General features: G+C 41.8%; 1 protein-coding gene across 49 annotated transcripts in view; it reads right to left on the reverse strand.

Moving 5' to 3' along the window:
• Positions 1-21,792, reverse strand: part of amph (amphiphysin) — a 132,207-nt gene that overhangs the window by 84,814 nt on the left and 25,601 nt on the right. For all 49 annotated transcript variants that reach the window (XM_090181731.1, XM_021612624.3, XM_090181733.1 and 46 more), the window contains exon 2: positions 11,169-11,249. In XM_090181731.1, coding sequence (XP_090037857.1) covers positions 11,169-11,249 — 81 coding nt within the window. The remainder of the gene's footprint in view (positions 1-11,168; positions 11,250-21,792) is intronic.

Below are 21,792 nucleotides of genomic sequence, written 5' to 3' on the forward strand. Positions count from 1 at the left end.
CATTAAATGTTCACAGGGAGAGATTTAAAAAAGAGGCAAATGTAGAGAGCGGAAATAGAGAGCAGTGAGGGAGAGGAAAAGAAGGAAGAGCAAAAGGGAGGAGGAGAAAGGGGGAAAGAGTAAGGAAGGCCAGTTTACTATGTAAAACCACCCTGGTGTTATTAAGCACTCTAATCAGGATTATATAGGACAGGTGGGGAGACCGGGAGAGAGAGGTGGGGAGACGGAGAGTGAGCTTTGTGATTTCAAAAAAGCTTTCGACTCATACCGAGGGCCCGCTGTACAAATTGATGGAGAGTGGTGTTGGGGGAAAAACATAAGATATTATAAAATCCATGTACACAAAATTGGCAAAAAACGCACACAATTCTTTACACAGGGCTGAGGGGTGAGACAAGGATGCAGCTAAAGCCCCACCTTCTTCAACATATACAGTTGAAGTCGGAAGTTTACATACACCTTACCCAAATACATTTAAACTCAGTTTTTCACAATTCCTGACCTTTAATCCTAGTAAAAATTCCCTGTCTTAGGTCAGTTAGGATCACCACTTTATTTTAAGAATGTGAAATGTTAGAATAATAGTAGAGAGAATGATTTATTTCAGCTTTTATTTCTACCCTCAATTAGTATTTGGTAGCAATACCTTTAAATTGTTTAATTTGGGTCAAACATTTCGGGTAGCCTTCCAAAAGCTTCCCACAATAAGTTGGGTGAATTTTGGCCCATTCCTCCTGACAGAGCTGGTGTAACTGAGTCAGGTTTGTAGGCCTCCTTGCTCGCACACACTTTTTCAGTTCTGCCCACACATTTTCTATAGGATTGAGGTCGGGGCTTTGTGATGGCCAATCCAATGCCTTGACTTTGTTGTCCTTAAGCCATTTTGCCACACCTTTGGAAGTATGACCATTTGGAAGACCAATTTGCGACCGAGCTTTCACTTCCTGACTAATGTCTTGAGATGTTGCTTCAATATATCCATATAATTTTCCCTCCCTCATGATGCCATCTATTTTGTGAAGTGCACCATTCCCTCCTGTGTCACGCACTGACCATAGAGAGCTTTTATTCTCTATGTTGGTTAGGTCGGGGTGTGATTAAGGGTGGGTTGTCTAGGGTGAATTCTATTTCTATGTTGGCTTAGTATGGTTCCCAATCAGAGGCAGCTGTATATCATTGTCTCTTATTGGGGATCATATTTAGGTAGCCATTTCCCCATTGTGATTTGTGGGATCTTGACTATGTTTGTGTGTAGTTGCTTTCTGCACTGCATGCAGGGTCACGTTTAGTTTATTCTCTTTATTGTTTTTGTGCTTTAAGTTTTCTCTTCCAAATAAAAGGATGGAAATATACCACGCTGCATCTTGGTCCACTCCTTATAATGATTGTGACATCCTGCAGCAAAGCACCCCAACAACATGATGCTGCCACCCCCGTGCTTTACGGTTCAATGGTTGGTTCACAGTTGGGATGGTGTTCTTCGGCTTGCAAGCCTCCCCCTTTTTCATCCAAACATGGTTAACATCATTTTGTCTGTCATAGTTGAAGTGTACCTATGATAAATTACAGGCCTCACTCGTCTTTTTAAGTGGGCGAACTTGCACAATTGGTGGCTGACTAAATACTTTTTTGCCCCACTGTAGGACTCGTTTTACTGTGGATATAGATACTTTTGTACCTGTTTCCTCCAGCATCTTCACAAGGTCCTTTGCTGTTGTTCTGGGACTGATTTGCACTTTTCGCAGCAAAGTACGTTCATCTCTAGGAGACAGAACGTGTCTCCTTCCTGAGCGGTATGATGGCTGCGTGGTCCCATGGTGTTTATACTTGCGTACTATTGTTTGTACAGATGAATGTGGTACCTTCAGGCATTTGGAAATTGCTCCCATGAACCAGACTTCTGGAGGTCTACAATTTTTTTTCTGAGGTCTTGGCTGATTTCTTTAGATTTTCCCATGATGTCAGGCAAAGAGGCACTGAGTTTGAAGGTCGGCCTTGAAATACATCCACAGGTACACCTCCAATAGGCTAATTGACATCATTTGAGTCTATCAGAAAGCTTCTAAAGCCATGACATCGTTTTCTGGAATTTTCTAAGCTGTTTAAAGGCACAGTCAACTTAGTGTATGTAAACTTTTGACCAACTGGAATGATGATACAGTGAAATAATCTGTCTATAAACAATTGTTGGAAAAATGTCTTGTGTCATACACAAAGTAGATGTCCTAAACAACTTGCCAAAACTATAGTTTGTTAACAAGAAATTTGTGGAGTGGTTAAAAAACGAGTTTTAATGACTCCAACCGAAGTGTATGTAAACTTCCGACATCAACTGTATATCAACGAATTGGCGAGGGCACTAGAACAGTCTGCACCCGGTCTCACCCTACTAGAATCTGAAGTCAAATGTCTACTGTTTGCTGATGATCTGGTGCTTCTGTCCCCAACCAAGGAGGGCCTACAGCAGCACCTAGATCTTCTTCACATATTCTGTCAGACCTGGGCCCTGAGGGTAAATCTCAGTATGACAAAAATAATGGTGTTCCAAAAAAGGTTCAGTTGCCAGGACCACGAGTACAAATTCCATCTAGACACCGTTGCCCTAGAGCACACAAAAAAACTATACAAAACATCAGCGCCACAGGTAACTTCCACAAAGCTGTGAACAATTTGAGTGACAAGGTAAGAAGGGCCTTCTATGCCATCAAAGGGAACATAGAATTCCACATACCACATCTGGCTAAAAATACTTCAATCAGTTATAGAACCCATCCGCTCACCAACCAAGAATTCACAAAATGGGACAAACACCAAATTGAGACTGATTGCAGAATTCTGCAAAAATATCCTCTGTGTGCAATGTAAAACACCAAATAACGCATGCAGAGCAGAATAAGGCCAGTATCCGCTAATTATCAAAATCCAGAAAAGAGCCGTTAAATTCTACAACCACCTAAAAGGAAGCGATTCTCAAACCTTCCATAAGAAAGCCATCACCTACAGAGAAATAAACCTGGAAAAGAGTCCCCTAAGCAAGCTGGTCCTGGGGCTCTATTCACAAATTATTAATTAATTAGACCCAACCATATCATGAGAAAACAAAAAGATAATTACTTGACACATTGGAAAGAATTTACAAAAAAACAGAGCAAACTAGAATGCTATTTGGCCCTATACAGAGAGTACACAGTGGCAGAATACCTGACCATTGTGACTCACCCAAAATGAAGGAAATCTTTGACTATGTACAGACTCAGTAAGCATAGCGTTGCTATTGATAAAGGCTGCCACAAAAATGAGGTCAGAAATGCATGCCATGTCTTGAACACGTGTGTGTGTGTGTGTGTGTGTGTGTGTGTGTGTGTGTGTGTGTGTGTGTGTGTGTGTGTGTGTGTGTGTGTGTGTGTGTGTGTGTGTGTGTGTGTGTGTGTGTGTGTAATGAGCTGGCAGTAGTGTGTGCATGTGGGAGCAAGCCTTTCACACTACTCATGTCACACAATAGGATTGCAGCAGTAATCTAGACCATATTAATTGATTTTAATTGACTAAATACTGCTTCTGTTTTATCTGCTTGCAGGTTTCACTGTGTACAGCCTTTGCAATGTCTGTTGTACATTGTGATATTTCTCTGTTTTCTTGGGCATAAAGCGATTTGAACGCATTTTAATTCATTATATGAAGAGTGCCTTGGTCCTCCTTTCTTTTTGATGACCAATTTACCCCTTTTACCAAAGAGCACCTTCTATCTACCAAAATGTACTATTGTGTACCTTAGTAGCGCTTCCCTTCCCTTTCTACTAGATAAAAAAAAATGTTTTCTAACCCCACTACATACCCCATGACAAAGTGAAAACATGTCTTTAGAAATGTTTGCTAATTTATTGAAAATGAAATACAGAAATCTAATTTACACGAGTATTCACACCCCTGAGTCAATACTATGTAGAAGCAGCTTTGGCAGCGATTACAGCTGTGAGTCTTTTGGGGTAAGTCTCTAGCAGCTTTCCAACATGGATTGTACAATATTTGCTAATTATTTTTATTTTTTTAAATGTCAAGCTCTGTCAAGTTGATTGTTGATCATTGCTAGGCAGTCATTTTCAAGTCTTACCATAGATTTTCAAGCCAATTTAAGTCAAAACTGTAACTAGGCCACTCAGGAACATTCAATCTGGTCTATGTAAGCAACGTCAGTGTAGATTTGGCCTTGTGTTGAGGTTATTGTCCTCCTGAAAGGGGAATGTCTCCCAGTGTCTGTTGGAAAGCAAACTCAACCAGGTTTTCCACTAGGATTTTGCCTATGCTTACAGCACTGTATTCCGTTTCTTTATATCCTAAAAAACTCCCTAGTCCTTGCCGATGACAAGCATAGTCATAACATACTCATGTAGCTCAGTTGGTAGAGCACGGCGCTTGCAACGCCAGTGTTGTGGTTTCGATTCCCATGGGGGACCCGCATGAAAAAAAGTATGAAAATGTATGCACTCACTACTGTACTTAGCGTCTGCTAATTTATGTAAATGTGAAAACATGATGCAGACACCACCATATTTGAAATTATGAAGAGTGGTACTCAGTGATGTGTTGTGTTGGATTTGCCTCAAACGTAACACTTTGTATTCAGGACAAAACATATATATTTTTTTGCAGTACTTTAGTGCCTTGTTGCAAACAGGATACATGTTTTGTACTGGCTCCCTTTCTTTCACTCTGTAATTTAGGTGACTATTGTGGAGTAACTACAACGTTGTTGATCCATCCACAGTTTTCTCCTATCACTGCCATTGAACTCCAACGGTTTTAAACTCACCATTGGCCTAATGTCGCGACTGGGTGTATTGATACACCATCCAAAGTTTAATTAATACATTTACCATGCTAAAAGGGATATTCATTGCAATACTTTTTTTTGTTTACCTATCTACCAATAGGTGGCCTTCTTTGTAAGGCATTGAATCTGTGTTTGAAATTCACTGCTCAACTGAGGTACCTTTCATATAATTGTATGTGTGTGGTAGAGAGATGAGGTAGTCATTCTCAAATAATGTTAAACACTATTATAGCACACAGAGTGAGTTCATGCAACTTATTATGTGACTTGCTGAGAAAAGGTTTTACTCCTGAACTTAGTTAGGCTTGTCATATGAAATGGGTTGAATACTCACTGACTCAAGACATTTTCATTTGTATTTAATTTGTAAAAATAAAATAAAAATATAATTCCGCTTTGACATTATGGGGTATTGTGTGTAGGCCAGTGACAACAAATCTACATTTAATCCATTTTAAATTCAGGCGGTAACACATTTGGAAAAAGTCAAGGGGTGTGACTTCAAAACATCTTAACTACTTGTGACTGTAGGAGAATTTACAAGTCACATTTTGGCAATCTGCCACTGTGTCCATTCCATTCATTCACAACAAAAAAATCTCTCAAATTTAGTGAACAAATTTGTTTACATCCCATTTCTCTTTTGCCAGGATAATCCATCCACCTGACAGGTGGCGTATCAAGAAGCTGATTAAACAGCACGATCATTACACAGGTGCACCTTGTGCTGGGGACAATAAAACAATGCCACACATGTCTCAAGTTGAGGGAGTGTGCAACTGGCATGCTGACTGCAAGAATGTCTACCAGAGCTGTTGCCAGATAATTGAATGTTAATTTCTCTACCAACGTTGTTTTAGAAACTTTTGCAGTATGCTCAACCAGCCTCACAACCGCAGACCACGTGTAACAATGCCAGCCCAGGACCTCTACATCCGGCTTCTTCACCTGCGACACGGACAGACGATGAAACTGTGGGTTTGCATAACTGAACAATTTCTGCACCCACTGTCAGAAATGTCTCAGGGAAGCTCATGTGTGTGCTCGTCGTCTTCACCAGGGTCTTGACCTGACTGCTGTTCGGCGTAACTGACTACAGGAGGGCAAATGCTCACCTTTGATGGCCACTGGCACACTGGAGAAGTGTGATTTTCATGATTTAATCCTGGTTTCAACTGTACCAGGCAGATGGCCTACAGTAATTAAATTCCCCTTTATTTAACCAGGTAGGCCAGTTGAGAACACATTCTCATTTACAACTGCAACCTGGCCAAGATAAAGCAAAGCAGTGCGACAAAAACAACAACACAGAGTTACACATGGGGTAAACAAACTTACAGTCAATAACACAATAGAAAAATCTATGTACAGTGTGTGCGCAAATGTAGCAAGATTAGGGAGGTAAGGGAATAAATAGGCCATAGTGGCGAAACAATTACGATTTAGCATTAACACTGGAGTGATCGATGTGCAGACGATGATGTGCAAGTAGAGATACTGTGGTGTAAAAGAGCAATAATAAATAACAATATGGGGGTGAGGTAGTTGGGTGGGCTATTTACAGATGGGCTGTGTACAGGTACAGTGATCGGTAAGCTACTCTGACAGCTGATGCTTAAAGATATATCTCCTTCTCTAAGTCTCCAGCTTCAGTGATTTTTGCAATTCGTTCCAGTCATTGGCTGCAGAGAACTGGAAGGAAAGGCAGCCAAAATAGGTGTTGGTTTTGGGGATGACCAGTGAAATATACCAGCTGGAGCGTGTGCTACGGGTGGGTGTTACTATGGTGACCAGTGAGCTGAGATAAGGCGGGGCTTTACCTAGCAAAGAGTTATAGATGACTTGGAGCCAGTGGGTTTGGCAACGAGTATGTAGCGAGGGCCAGCCAATGAGAGCATACAGGTCACAGTGGTGGGTAGTATATGGGGCTTTGGTGACAAAGCGGATGGCACTGTGATAGACTACATCCAATTTGCTGAGTAGAGTGTTGGAGGCTATTTTGTAAATGACATCGCCGAAGTCAAGGATCAGTAGGATAGTCAGTTTTACGAGGGTATGTTCGGCAGCATGAGTGAAGGAGACTTTGTTGTGAAATAGGAAGCTGATTCTAGATTTAATTTTGGATTGGAGATACTTAATGTGAGTCTGGAAGGAGAGTTTACAGTCTAACCAGACACCTACAGTGCCTTGCGAAAGTATTCGGCCCCCTTGAACTTTGCGACCTTTTGCCACATTTCAGGCTTCAAACATAAAGATATAAAACTGTATTTTTTTGTGAAGAATCAACAACAAGTGGGACACAATCATGAAGTGGAACGACATTTATTGGATATTTCAAACTTTTTTAACAAATCAAAAACTGAAAAATTGGGCGTGCAAAATTATTCAGCCCCTTTACTTTCAGTGCAGCAAACTCTCTCCAGAAGTTCCGTGAGGATCTCTGAATGATCCAATGTTGACCTAAATGACTAATGATGATAAATACAATCCACCTGTGTGTAATCAAGTCTCCGTATAAATGCACCTGCACTGTGATAGTCTCAGAGGTCCGTTAAAAGCGCAGAGAGCATCATGAAGAACAAGGAACACACCAGGCAGGTCCGGGATACTGTTGTGAAGAAGTTTAAAGCCGGATTTGGATACAAAAAGATTTCCCAAGCTTTAAACATCCCAAGGAGCACTGTGCAAGCGATAATATTGAAATGGAAGGAGTATCAGACCACTGCAAATCTACCAAGACCTGGCCGTCCCTATAAACCTTCAGCTCATACAAGGAGAAGACTGATCAGAGATGCAGCCAAGAGGCCCATGATCACTCTGGATGAACTGCAGAGATCTACAGCTGAGGTGGGAGACTCTGTCCATAGGACAACAATCAGTCGTATATTGCACAAATCTGGCCTTTATGGAAGAGTGGCAAGAAGAAAGCCATTTCTTAAAGATATCCATAAAAAGTGTTGTTTAAAGTTTGCCACAAGCCACCTGGGAGACACACCAAACATGTGGAAGAAGGTGCTCTGGTCAGATGAAACCAAAATGGAACTTTTTGGCAACAATGCAAAACGTTATGTTTGGCGTAAAAGCAACACAGCTGAACACACCATCCCCACTGTCAAACATGGTGGTGGCAGCATCATGGTTTGGGCCTGCTTTTCTTCAGCAGGGACAGGGAAGATGGTTAAAATTGATGGGGAGATGGATGGAGCCAAATACAGGACCAGTCTGGAAGAAAACCTGATGGAGTCTGCAAAAGACCTGAGACTGGGACGGAGATTTGTCTTCCAACAAGACAATGATCCAAAACATAAAGCAAAATCTACAATGGAATGGTTCAAAAAATAAACATATCCAGGTGTTAGAATGGCCAAGTCAAAGTCAAGACCTGAATCCAATCGATAATCTGTGGAAAGAACTGAAAACTGCTGTTCCCAAATGCTCTCCATCCAACCTCACTGAGCTCGAGCTGTTTTGCAAGGAGGAATGGGAAAAAATTTCATTCTCTCGATGTGCAAAACTGATAGAGACATACCCCAAGCGACTTACAGCTGTAATCGCAGCAAAAGGTGGCGCTACAAAGTATTAACTTAAGGGGGCTGAATCATTTTGCACGCCCAATTTTTCAGTTTTTGATTTGTTAAAAAAGTTTGAAATATCCAATAAATGTCTTTCCACTTCATGATTGTGTCCCACTTGTTGTTGATTCTTCACAAAAAAATACAGTTTTATATCTTTATGTTTGAAGCCTGAAATGTGGCAAAAGGTCGCAAAGTTCAAGGGCGCAGAATACTTTCGCAAGGCACTGTAGGTATTTGTAGTTGTCCACATATTCTAAGTCAGAACCGTCCTGAGTAGTGATGCTAGTCGGGCGTGCGGGTGCGGGCAGCAATTGGTTCAAGAGCATGCATTTAGTTTTACTAGCATTTAAGAGCAGGTAGAGGCCACGGAAGGAGTTTTGTATGGCATTGAAGCTCGTTTGGAGGTTTGTTAACGCAGTGTCCAAAGGGCCAGATGTATACAGAATGGTGTCATCTGCGTAGAGGTGGATCAGAGAATCACCAGCAGCAAGAGCGACATCATTGATGTATACAGAGAAAAGAGTTGGCCCGAGAATTGAACCATGTGGCACCCCCATAGAGATTGCCAGAGGTCCGGACAACAGGCTCTCTGATTTGACACACTGAACTCTATGTGAGAAGTAGTTGATGAACCAGGCAAGGCAGTCATTTGAGAAACCAAGGCTATTGAGTCTGCCAATAAGAGTGAGGTGATTGACAGGTCGATGAAGACGGCTGCACAGTACTGTCTCTTATCGATGGTGGTTATGATATCGTTTAGGACCTTGAGCGTGGCTGAGGTGCACCCATGACCAGCTCGGAAACCAGATTGCATAGAGGAGAAGGTACGGTGGGATTCGAAATGGTCGGTGATCTGTTTGTTAACTTGGCTTTGTAAAATCTTCGAAAGCCAAGGCAGGATGGATATAGGTCTTTAAGAGTTCGGGTCTAGAGTGTCTCCTCATTTTGAAGAGGGGGATGACCACGGTAGCTTTCCAATCTTTGGGGATCTCAGATGATACGAAAGAGAGGTTGAACAGGCTAGTAATAGGGGTTGCAACAAATTCGGCGGATAATTTTACAAAGAGGTTCCAGATTGTCTAGCCCTGCTGCTTTTTAGGGATCAAGATTTTAGAGCTCTTTCAGAACAAGTGGGTGAAGGAGAAGCGGGGGGGACAAGGGCAAGTTTCTGCGGGGGGTGCAGATCTGTTGGTTGGGGTAGGGGTAGCCAGGTGGAAAGCATGGTCAGCGGTAGAAAAATGCCTATTGAAATTATCGATCATCATAGATTTATTGGTGGTGACAGTGTTTCCTAGCCTCAGTGCAGTGAGCAGCTGGGAGGAGGTGTTCTTATTCTCCACAGACTTTACAGTGTAGTGTCCCAACTTTTTGGAATTAGTGCTACAGGATTCAAATGTCTGTTTGAAAAAGCTACCCTTAGCTTTCCTAACTGACTGAGTATATTGGTTCCTGACTTCCCTGAAAAAGTGCATATCGCGGGGGCTATTCAATACTAATGCAGTACGCCACAGGATGTTTTTGTGCTGGTCAAAGGCAATCAAGTCTGGGGTGAACCAAGGGCTATATCTGTTCTTAGTTCTACATTTTTGGAATGGGGCATGGTGAGTTAAGATGGAGAGGAAAGCAATTTGAAAGAACACCCAGGCATCCTCTATTGACGGGATGAGGTCAATATCCTTCCAGGATACCCGTGCCAGGTCGATTAGAAAGGCCTGCTCGCTGAAGTGTTTTAGGGAGCGTTTGATAGTGATGAGGGGTGGTCGTTTGACCGCGGACCCATTACGGATGCAGGCAATGAGGCAGTGATTGCTGAGATCCTGGTTGAAGACAGAAGAGGTGTATTTAGAGGGCAAGTTGGTCAGGATGATATCTATGAGGGTGCCCATGTTTACAGATTCAGGGTTGTAACTGGTAGGTTCCTTGATCATTTTTACAGGAGCAGCCAACAAGTGCTCAGCATATGTGGGAATTCCTTCAAGACTGTTGGAAAAGCATTCCTCATGAAGATGGTTGAGAGAATGCCAAGAGTGTGCAAAGCTGTCATCAAGGCAAAGAGTGGCTACTTTGAAGAATCTCAAATATAAAATATATTTTGATTTGTTTAACACTTTTTTGGTTACTACATGATTCCATGTGTGTTATTTCATAGTGTTGATGTCTTCACTATTATTCTACAATGTAGAAAATAGTTTTAAAAAAAAAATAAGAAAAACCCTTGAATGAGTAGGTGTGTCCAAACTTTTGACTGGTACTGTACCTTAAAATAAAAGGTGAAATTCTGTACTGTTGCCTCATAAAACATTTGATCTCAAATCAGTGATCCTGTAGCCAAATGATGTTTATGAGAAATGATCTAGTTTGATGGGATGGGCAGTTTGTTATATTTAAAGTTACAAGAGAGAAAAGAGAAACACATTTAATATAAAGTAATTAGTTAAAACATCAATCAAAAGGGCACTTTTTATATAGTAGGGCAAAATGGTAGGTGCTTCAGCACCCTTAGGGCTCCATCTGCTGTCCAAATACATGTATGAAACAAGGGTGTCTGGAGAAGGAATCTGTTCACCAGGCATCATAATATTGTTTTTAATTTATATGCAATCAGAGAAACATCAGGTCCCATTTTGAGAGTCTGGGAGAACTGGACCGGGGATCAAACTCCCAATCTCAGGGCGGACACTCTAAACAAACGGCCACTGAGATGGTAACTGACAAAAATATGTAATATAATATGATCGAAAAAAGACATTGGCCTTCCTCACCTCCTGTCGCTTGAAGTTCTGGACGGCTTGATCAAAATGGTCATCTTTCGTCTCATCCGCCTTTCCCAGTTTCTGCAGTACCTGGAACCAAAATAACACAAGATGTTTAGAGACAGTTTGTGAAATAAGCATCAATTAGCCACTTTTGCTGCTAATAGGAGTAGGGTGCATTGCCACTAGACACTGATTTTGGGTCAGTTTTTCATTTCCCCTTAATAGTTAAAGGTCCAGTTAAAGGTCCAGTGCAGTTCAAACAGCTCTTACACTAAAAGGACATTATCATTATTTTCACAATTTCAAAATAATATTCCTACCTCAGTGTGGAAATATATGTAAAACATAGGAAAATCCTGTTTCTGACTGCACTGGGATTTTAAAGGTTCGGATTGGGGTAGGAGAAGCTGATCCTTGATCTGCATTAGGGGAAACTCCACCCCGGAGTTTAGTACACACTCATCTATTTAAAATCAAATTTCATTTAAGTTGCATTTACAATCGCAACAACAACAAAATAAATGCAATAAAAAACAACAGAAGGCAGAAAATTACAGACTAGATTGAATGCCAACTGAATTGTATTCTAGTTGAACTGGGTACTGAGTACTGGTTGCTAATGAGTAGAGCATTTTCAAAAGATACTTTTGGTCATGTAGTGTATGTGGACACCAGCTCGTCGAACATCTCATTCCAAAATCATGAACATTAATATGGAGTTGGTCTCCCGTTTGCTGCCATAACAGCCTCCACTCTTCTGGGAAGGCTTTCTACTAGATGTTGGAACATTGCTGCGGGGACTTGCTTCCATTCAGGCACAGGAGCATTAGTGAGATCGTCTTCATCGACCTGGCCAAGGCTTTCGACTCTGTCAATCACCATATTCTTATCGGCAGACTCAGTAGGCTCGGTTTTTCTAATGACTGCCTTGCCTGGTTCACCAACTACTTTGCAGACAGAGTTCAGTGTGTCAAATCGGAGGGCATGGTGTCCGGTCCTCTGGCAGTCTCTATGGGGGTGCCACATAGTTCAATTCTCAGGCCGACTCTTTTCTCTGTATATATCAATGATGTTGCTCTTGCTGCGGGCGATTCCCTGATCCACCTCTACGCAGACGACACCATTCTGTATACTTCCGGCCCGTCCTTGGACACTGTGCTATCTAACCTCCAAACGAGCTTCAATGCCATACAACACTCCTTCCGTGGCCTCCAACTGCTCTTAAACGCTAGTAAAACCAAATGCATGCTTTTCAACCATTCGCTGCCTGCACCCGCACGCCCGACTAGCATCACCACCCTGGATGGTTCCGACCTAGAATATGTGGACATCTATAAGTACCTAGGTGTCTGGCTAGAATGTAAACTCTCCTTCCAGACTCATATCAAACATCTCCAATCTAAAATCAAATCTAGAGTCGGCTTTCTATTCCGCAACAAAGCCTCCTTCACTCACGCCGCCAAACTTAACCTAGTAAAACTGACTATCCTACCGATCCTCGACTTCGGCGATGTCATCTACAAAATAGCTTCCAATATTCTACTCAGCAAACTGGATGCAGTTTATCACAGTGCCATCTGTTTTGTTACTAAAGCACCTTATACCACCCACCACTGCGACCTGTATGCTCTAGTCGGCTGGCCTTCGCTACATATTCGTCGCCAGACCCACTGGCTCCAGGTCATCTACAAGTCCATGGTAGGTAAAGCTCCGCCTTATCTCAGTTCACTGGTCACGATGGCAACACCCACCCGTAGCACGCGCTCCAGCAGGTGTATCTCACTGATCATCCCTAAAGCCAACACTTCATTTGGCCGCCTTTCGTTCCAGTTCTCTGCTGGCTGTGACTGGAACGAATTTAAAAAATCCCTGAAGTTGGAGACTTATCTCCCTCACCAACTTCAAACATCTGCTATCTGAGCAGCTAACCGATCGCTGCAGCTGTACATAGTCTATCGGTAAATAGCCCACCCAATTTTACCTACCTCATCCCCATACTGTTTGAATTTATTTACTTTTCTGCTCTTTTGCACACCAATATCTCAACCTGTACATGATCTTCTGATCATTTATCACTCCAGTGTTAATCTGCAAAATTGTAATTATTCACCTACCTCCTCATGCCTTTTGCACACAATGCATATAGACTCTTTTTTTTCTCTACTGTGTTATTGACTTGTTAATTGTTCACTCCATGTGTAACTCTGCGTTGTCTGTTCACATTGCTATGCTTTATCTTGGACAGGTTGCAGTTGCAAATGAGAACTTGTTCTCAACTAGCCTACCTGGTTAAATAAAGGTGAATAAAAAATATTTTTTTTAAAATCGGGCACTTGGCATTCCAATTTATCCCAAAGGTGTTCGGTGGGGTTGAGGTCAGGGCTCTGTGCAGGCCAGTCAAGTTCTTCCACACCCATCTCGACAAACGTTTTCTTTATGGACCACACTGTGTGCATGGGGCCATTGTCATGCTGAAACAGCAAAGGGCCTTCCCCAAACTGTTACCACAAAGTTTGAGGCACCGAATAGTCTAAAATGTAATTGTATAGTGTAGGTTAAGATTTCCCGTCGCTGGAACTAAAGGGGCTTAGCCCGAACCATGAAAAATAGCCCCAGACCATTATTCCTCCTCCACCAAACTTTACAGTTGGCACTATGCATTCGGACACGTCGAGTTTTCCTGGCCTCCGCCAAACCCAGATGAATCCGTCTGACTGCCAGATTGTGAAGCGTGGTTCATCACTCCAGAGAACGCATTTCCACTGCTACAGAGTCCAATGGCGCATGTTGATCTTAGGCTTGTGTGGGGCTGCTCGGCCATAGAAACCCATTCCATGAAGCTCCGCCGAACAGTTATTGCGCTGACGTTGCTTCTAGAGGCAGTTTGGTACTCGGTAGTGAGTGTTGCACCCGAGGACAGACAATTTTTATGAGCTGTGTTTCAGCACTTGGCCGTTCTGTGAGCTTGTGTGGCCTACCGCTTCGCAACTGAGCCGCCGTTGCTCCCAGCGGTTTCCACGGGACAGCTCTAGCAGGGCAGAAATTTAATGAACTAACTTGTTGGAAAGGTGGCATCCTTTGACGGTGCCACGTTGAAAGTGACTGAGCTCTTCAGTAAGGCCATTCTACTGCCAATGTTTGTCTATGGAGATTGCATGGCAGTGTGCTCGATTTTATACGCTGGTCAGCAACGGATGTGGTTAAAATATCCAAATCCACTAATTTGAAGGGTTGTCCACATATTTTTGTATATATTGTGTTTCTGCTGTCTTGTTATACTTCAGAAAAATATGATCATGTGTGAATAAAGGCAAAATAAATAGCGTTTTCAATAGGATTGTTCCCAGGCATTCCCAAAGCTCCGTTCACACTACACAATTGTATAATTCCTACAATCGTATAACCTTTCATGCTACACTACACTTGATTTCTATGATCAAATTTGCTTTCATGTTTACTGACCGTTTACTGGAACCAAGGATGTCAGACATTTCTAGAATGTGCATTGGAGATAATCAATATGAAGTTTGTTTTCATTTAGTTCCTCAAGCCTGTATGACCATTGAGAGCCTGTACACTGCGCTCGTACAAACTTTCAGAGCATGATCATAACATTTGTGACGAATATTGTGTAGTGTGAAAGCAGTTTTAATTCACACAATCTGAAAATTAGGGTAAATAGGGTTTGATAGGCTGCGCAAATGTATAATGTAGGCCTGTGTGCAAATACAGAATGTGCATGCTTTCATGACAGGAGAATAGAAATGATTGACAACAACTCGACATAATCTGAAATGATTGACAACTCGACATAATCTGAAATGATTGACAATCTGAACGGAATTTGAGCGATATAGGCCTATGGACTATCTCCTTTGGCTATCTGCGATGGACTATTTATTTTCCACCTTTCTGCTAAACAAATTGCTCATTCTGTTTGTGCATATTCTGAATAAAATCGGACTGATGATTTATCATTTTTGTCAGTGTCTTGGCCTAGGCCATTTGACCATAATTGATTTAATTAATCTGAAGGGAAGCACTTCATTTTGAGAGGATATACTGTTATATTCTACATTTTGCAGTTGTTTTGTTCCCCTATTGTATGGATATCACAGGTATTGTTCTGCTGAAATTGATTGTATATATTTAATGGTATATTTCATCTTAAGGGAAAACCATTTTAGAGGGGTTACTTCTATAAGTCTTTTCTATCCTTTTCTATATTTATAATGCGTTATTCATAATTTAGGGTATTGTAGTTAATATTGGGATATTGATATTGATTGTCGAGGGAATTAATTAAGATGAAGGGAAGGAGTTCATCTGGAGAGGATACATGATATATTCTATCCTCGATATTGTCACGTTGGCATAAATGATTCGGGACAAGACCAGTAATCATCTGCACAAACGGCACGAAAGCCAAAACACACAGCACACGTACTCACACGCACCAACTGGACATAGTAACAATAGTGGACACCCCAATGGAAACCAAAGGGCACACTTATACAAGTACTAATCAGTGGGAAGAGGGGACAGGTGTGCGTAATGAAAGTTCCGGAGGGATCCGTGACACTATATTATTTTTCCTCTTGCATTCTCAATTCTGGGTATTACTGTCAGCTAAAGGTTTGCTAATATTGATTGCATTTGTTGGCCTCTGTTTTTTTCATCCTTTTTAAAACGTATTTAGAACTGTTAATGCTGGTCTCTTTTCTAGACAGTTTATCATTTCTTGTTTTGTTATATCTCGCTAGTTATTTGCCATCTCTATTGACCAATCCTATGAACTAAAATCAGCTATCTAGGTTATAATGACCATAGAGTAGACGCTCTTCCCACCTCAGGCCTCTTTAGGTTTTAGGCTGAGGGGCGTCGGGAGTGCGAACGTTGTATGTAGGTAATTCATTATGGTAAGTACACTTGAAACTTGTATCTCATTATGGTAAGTGGTGACAGAAGTATTGATTGATGAAATTGTGTGGAAAATGACTGGGGTGGCGAAATGTACTTCTGTCATGGGCAAAGAAATAAAAAAATAGCTGATGATGTTAATTAATAATAATTTCAATCCGAATGTGCAAACTGTCTGTCACGTCCGTTGTTGGAATGAGACCAAGGTGCAGCATGGTAAGCGTACATCTTTCTTTATTTTGATGAACACCAAAAAAACAACCAAAGATAACACAGAGTGCCTGGAGTGCCTGGATACAGCCCTTAGCTGTGGTATATTGGCCATATACCACAAACCTGAGGTGCCTTATTGTGATTATAAACTGGTTATCAATGTAATTAGAGCAGTAAAAATAAATGTTTTGTCGTACCTGTGGTATACGGTCTGATATACCACGGCTGTCAGCCAATCAGCATTCAGGGCTGATGAGAGGGACTATATGACACACTGAGGAGTCCACAACAGGGGGGTAGGGGAAACACAAATGGTAGGGAACGCCCTCCTGGGGAGTGACTGTCAGAGACAAACACCCTCCTCCTCTCCCCCCGCCTCTCCCTGTGTATCATGTTCCCCTCTCCCAAACAACCAGGGAGATGACACCGATAGTCATGTGAAATAAGCAGACACCACTGCTGTATTTGGTTACTGGGCCAACGGTCTTAACCTCTAGGCTACCTGCTGTCCTGTAACAAGGTAGAGCAATACAGACTGCCAACCATACCGTACCAGTCAAAAGTTTGGACACACCTACTCATTCCAGGGTTTTTAATTGATTTGTATTGTTTTCTACATTGTAGAATAATAGTGAAGATATCAAAACTATGAATTAACATATGGAATTCTCTAGTAACCAAAAAAAAGTGTTAAATCAAAATATGTTTTATATTTAAGATTCTTCAAAGTAACCACCCTTTGCCTTGCACACTCTTGGCTTGGCATTCTCTCAACCAGCTTCATGAGCTGTCAAAGGCAAAAGGTGGCTACTTTGAGGAATCTAAAATATTAAATATATTTTGATTTGTTTAACACATTTTTGGTTACTAGATGATTCCATGTGTGTTATTTCATAGTGTTGATGCCTTCACTATTATTCTACAACGTAGAAAATAGTAAAAAAAATAAACAAAAACCCTTGAATGAGTCGGTGTGTCTTAACTTTTGATTGGTACTGTAGTTCCTCTCTGTTGTATATGTGTGAGTCATACAGTTCGCTTTGTTCTTCTCTCTCTCATCCCCACTATTCCAGCAGTGCTTAATTGAGCCAGATCCTGCCGGAACAAGACTTCTCAGATTTGACTTTGTTTGTTCCGGCACCTATTTGCCCAGATCCGGCACCTCTCGTGGCATGATTTATTCATTATTTCACTGTTCACACTGTAGACATTCTAATGAAAGCCATCAGCATTAAATCAAGTTGCCTGCTCATTATTTTTCCCACCCCCCCAGAAAGACCATGTAAAAGCGTGGTGATCCTTCTGTGTAATCATCCTATCCTGCCACACTGGTTCCAGACCTGCTCTCTTATTTGCACATAGACGTTATGGGAAGGGCCGGTGGGGTAAGTAACTAATATTGACGCAGGTGTAACAGGATTCTTCCGTCGAAGGAGAGGGGGACCAATACGCAGCGTGGTTGAAGTTCATGTTTTTTTTAATAAGAAAAACTATACATGAACTAACTACAAAACAATAACTGTGACAACCCGAAACCAGTCCCGTGTGGTACTGACACAGGAGACAATCACCCACAAAACCCAACACCAAACAGGCTACCTAAATATGGTTCCCAATCAGAGACAATGACTAACACCTGCCTCTGATTGAGAACCATATCAGGCCAAACACAGAAACAGACAAACTAGACACAACATAGAATGCCCACTCAGCTCACACCCTGACCAAACAAAACATAGAACATACAAAGCAAACTATGGTCAGGGTGTGACAGCAGGTCTTGGTAGTGGTGGTCAGCTAGTGAAGAGGTCCCTACATAAATCTGTCTCCCTACTTTAATTTGAATCGTGGGAAAGCCAAATAAAAAATGTATAAGAAAAGGCAATCGAGTTTGACATTTTTCAAGTCCAAAAATCCAGAGAAAGATGGTGAATCAAACCCAGAACGAGCTGTCCGTGGCGGAGGAGAGGAGTGAGGTGCAAACTGTTATTGATGGCAATGCTAATCCTGACAGTTCAGCAATCACCACCAGCACCTCCACTAGCTAGTAGGCTACTAGCAAGTCAGACTCAGAGGGAGACCGGGAGCAGTGCATCCACCGACTAAGTACTCGGAGGAGGTACAATTTGCAGTTCAAGAACAAGCAAACGTATAACCCCTGGCTTAACATGAAGAATTTAAAGTTGGGCTGTACAACATGCCAAAAGGTAGTGAAAAGGGTAGCTTCAGTCTGGAAACAACTGGAGGCATTAAACTAGCAAAAGAGTGGGTGGAACGTACAATAAATTAACATCCTATGCATCAGAAGTAAAACATAAATAAAAAACAACAACAACAAAGAGCCCTCAGAAAAGGTTTTTAAACATGCCTGAACCAAGGTGCATTTGGTGGCAGCAAGCCTTGTAGACAAGGCTAAAGAGGACACCCAGGTTAACACTCAAAATGAACAAAAAACATAGACACTATGCCAGAGTCTTCAGAACAGCCTTAGAATGTTGAACATCACAGCCACATGCCCGCTCATGGCTTTCAGCAAGAAGTTGACTCTCGGGAGTTAAATGGACTTGACATGGGGAGAGTCATTGTGGGAGGTTTCACAGCACAAGTTTGTAACCTGAATATGTGCTTCATGTTATCACATTAAATACATTGATTTATTTTATTTGAAGTTATATTCCGATATTTGTTCTCCTGTACATTGAGGTCTTGAAAAGTATATGAAATTGGGGTCTCGTAAGCCCCACAGCTGAGTATGTGTGCATATGGCGGGTGTTCTGCAGTGTCGTTTAAAAATGTTGCTGTACATTGATGTCTAGATAATAAGGCTATAAGAAATCCGGACTTGTGTCAGCCCGCAGCTGTACTCAAGTACGTGGGCATACTGCATACTACATTTAAAATGCTTTGAACTAATTAAACCTTGGATAGTGCTGTCCGTTTCACCACCATAGATAGTAGGCTACTTGGAGAGTGCTGTCCGTTTCACCACCATAGATAGTAGGCTACTTGGAGAGTGCTGTCCGTTTCACCACCATAGATAGTAGGCTACTTGGAGAGTGCTGTCCGTTTCACCACCATAGATAGTAGGCTACTTGGAGAGTGCTGTCCGTTTCACCACCATAGATAGTAGGCTACTTGGAGAGTGCTGTCCGTTTCACCACCATAGATAGTAGGCTACTTGGAGAGTGCTGTCCGTTTCACCACCATAGATAGTAGGCTACTTGGAGAGTGCTGTCCGTTTCACCACCATAGATAGTAGGCTACTTGGAGAGTGCTGTCCGTTTCACCACCATAGATAGTCGGCGACTTGGCTGCTACGTTGTGTTTGACACTTTTTTTCCTCTGCGTCTCACACAGACACGGCGGTTGGAACCAAAAATCTCAAATTTGGACCCATCAGACAAAAGGACAGATTTCCACCGGCCTAACGTCCATTGCTCGTGTTTCTCGGTCCAAGCAAGTCTCTTCTTCTTATTGGTGTCCTTTAGTAGTGGTTTATTTACAGCAATTCAAAGGCCTGATTCATGCAGTCTCCTCTGAACCGTTGATGTTGAGTTGTCTGTTACTTGAACTCTGTGAAGCATTTATTTGGGCTGCAATTTCTGAGGCTGGTAACGCTCATGAACTTATCCTCTGCAGCAGGTGGATCTTCCTTTCCTGGATGGTTTTTGCAACTTTTTATATTTTTTTATTGATTTTATTTCACCTTTATTTAACCAGGTAGGCCAGTTGAGAACAAGTTCACATTTACATCTGCGACCTGGCCAAGATCAAGCAAACTAGTGCGACATAAACAACAACACATGGAATAAACAAACCTACAGTCAATAACACAACATAATAACACAACACAAAAGTCTATATACAGTGTGTGCAAATGAGGTAAGATAAGGGAGGTAAGGTAATAAATAGGCCATAGTGGCGGAATAATTGCAATTTAGCAATTAAACACGGGAGTGATAGATGTGCAGAAGATGAATGTGCAAGTAGAGATACTGGGGTGCAAAGGAGCACAAACAAATAGCAATATGGGGATGAGGTGGTTGGGTGGGCAATGATCTGTGAGCTGCTCTGACAGCTGATGCTTAAAGTTGGTGAGAGAGATATGGGTCTCCAGCTTCAGTGACTTTTGCAGTTCGTTCCAGTCATTGGCAGCAGAGAACTGGAAGGAAAGACGACCAAAGGGGGAATTGGCTTTGGGGGTGACCAGTGAAATATACTAGCTGGAGCACGTGCTACGGGTGGGTTTCAAATATTGCACCCTTTCTCCCCCAGTTACTGTATATAAAGCACTCAGTAGTCAGTACTGCTTACTTGACAAGCATGTAATATACCATATGTCTGTCTATTGTTGGGGCTGTAACCCTGTCCAACAATAATCAAATCGAATCATAAGCAACATTCCATATAGGACCCTCATATAGGATCACACAGCCAAGATGCTCCATCTCAAAAGGTTATAGCAAGCCGCAGATAAAAATATAGAATGTGACTCGAGTTAAATCATCCTTGGTTTTTAAATCAGGCGTAGCTACTAGTTTCAGTCACATTATCTGTTATTATTTTTCATTCGTAAAAGGTGTGCGTACAGTTTGAGCAGGGTTTTTTGGTTTGTCAACCTCTAACCTTAAACTCACATTTTACTCCAACTGTAGTTAACCACAACCCACCAGCCTTCCCCGAAGGCTGAAAAAAAAGACATGAGAAGCTGAAGAAAATATTGAAAACATTGCATGGATATTATGGAAAATACACTTGCATTTTCTTACTTACTTGGTATACAGTCAAAATGAGACTGTAAATATAGGGCAACTGCGAGGGTTCTTTGTTGGTTAATTAAGCAAATGCTAATATGAATGATGCGTCAGACAGACATCCCTTGGGTACCCTCTTTTGAACAGCTCGTCAGCTGTTTCAAGGGTCAGTCACTCCACTGAAATACTCTACTGCACCAATAGAATCAAATTCTCAACAATAGAACATGCAAATAATGGAGAAAATAACCAAGTAAAGCATCTACATACTGTGGACATATTCGACTACGGTCCTGGAGTGCGGAAACACATCTGGTTTCATTCTTTGCTTCTAAACATGGACACTTGGGCTGTGTTAATTAAGATATAGCGTAGTAGATAAACGTTTTGCAACAGTACCTCCTTTTTTCACTTCACCTCAAAAAGCTTTCTGCCAATGACAATTGGTCAATTAACTAGGTAGGAAAGAAAACCAGCAGTACCTAAGCCCTCGAATAGTTGAATTACCCTCGCATACAGATGTATATTGAATTTGGGTGGGGAATCTATTAACAGAGGGTTGCCAGAGTCGGGTTGTCTACTTCTTCTGTAATGTTGTTCTCTGATCCTTCCGAATGTGACAAAACATCACAACCTCCAGTCCCCGGTTTAGGCTAATGCTCTGAGTCACTGCCTTTACTCTATAGTCATGACCTGTTCTGTGATAACTCTTTATGAATTCTCCCTTGGCTGTAAAATCTGAA

The sequence above is a fragment of the Oncorhynchus mykiss genome, chromosome 8 (assembly GCF_057628025.1).
Source record: "Oncorhynchus mykiss isolate SJ-2025 chromosome 8, ASM5762802v1, whole genome shotgun sequence".
NCBI lineage: Eukaryota > Metazoa > Chordata > Actinopteri > Salmoniformes > Salmonidae > Oncorhynchus > Oncorhynchus mykiss.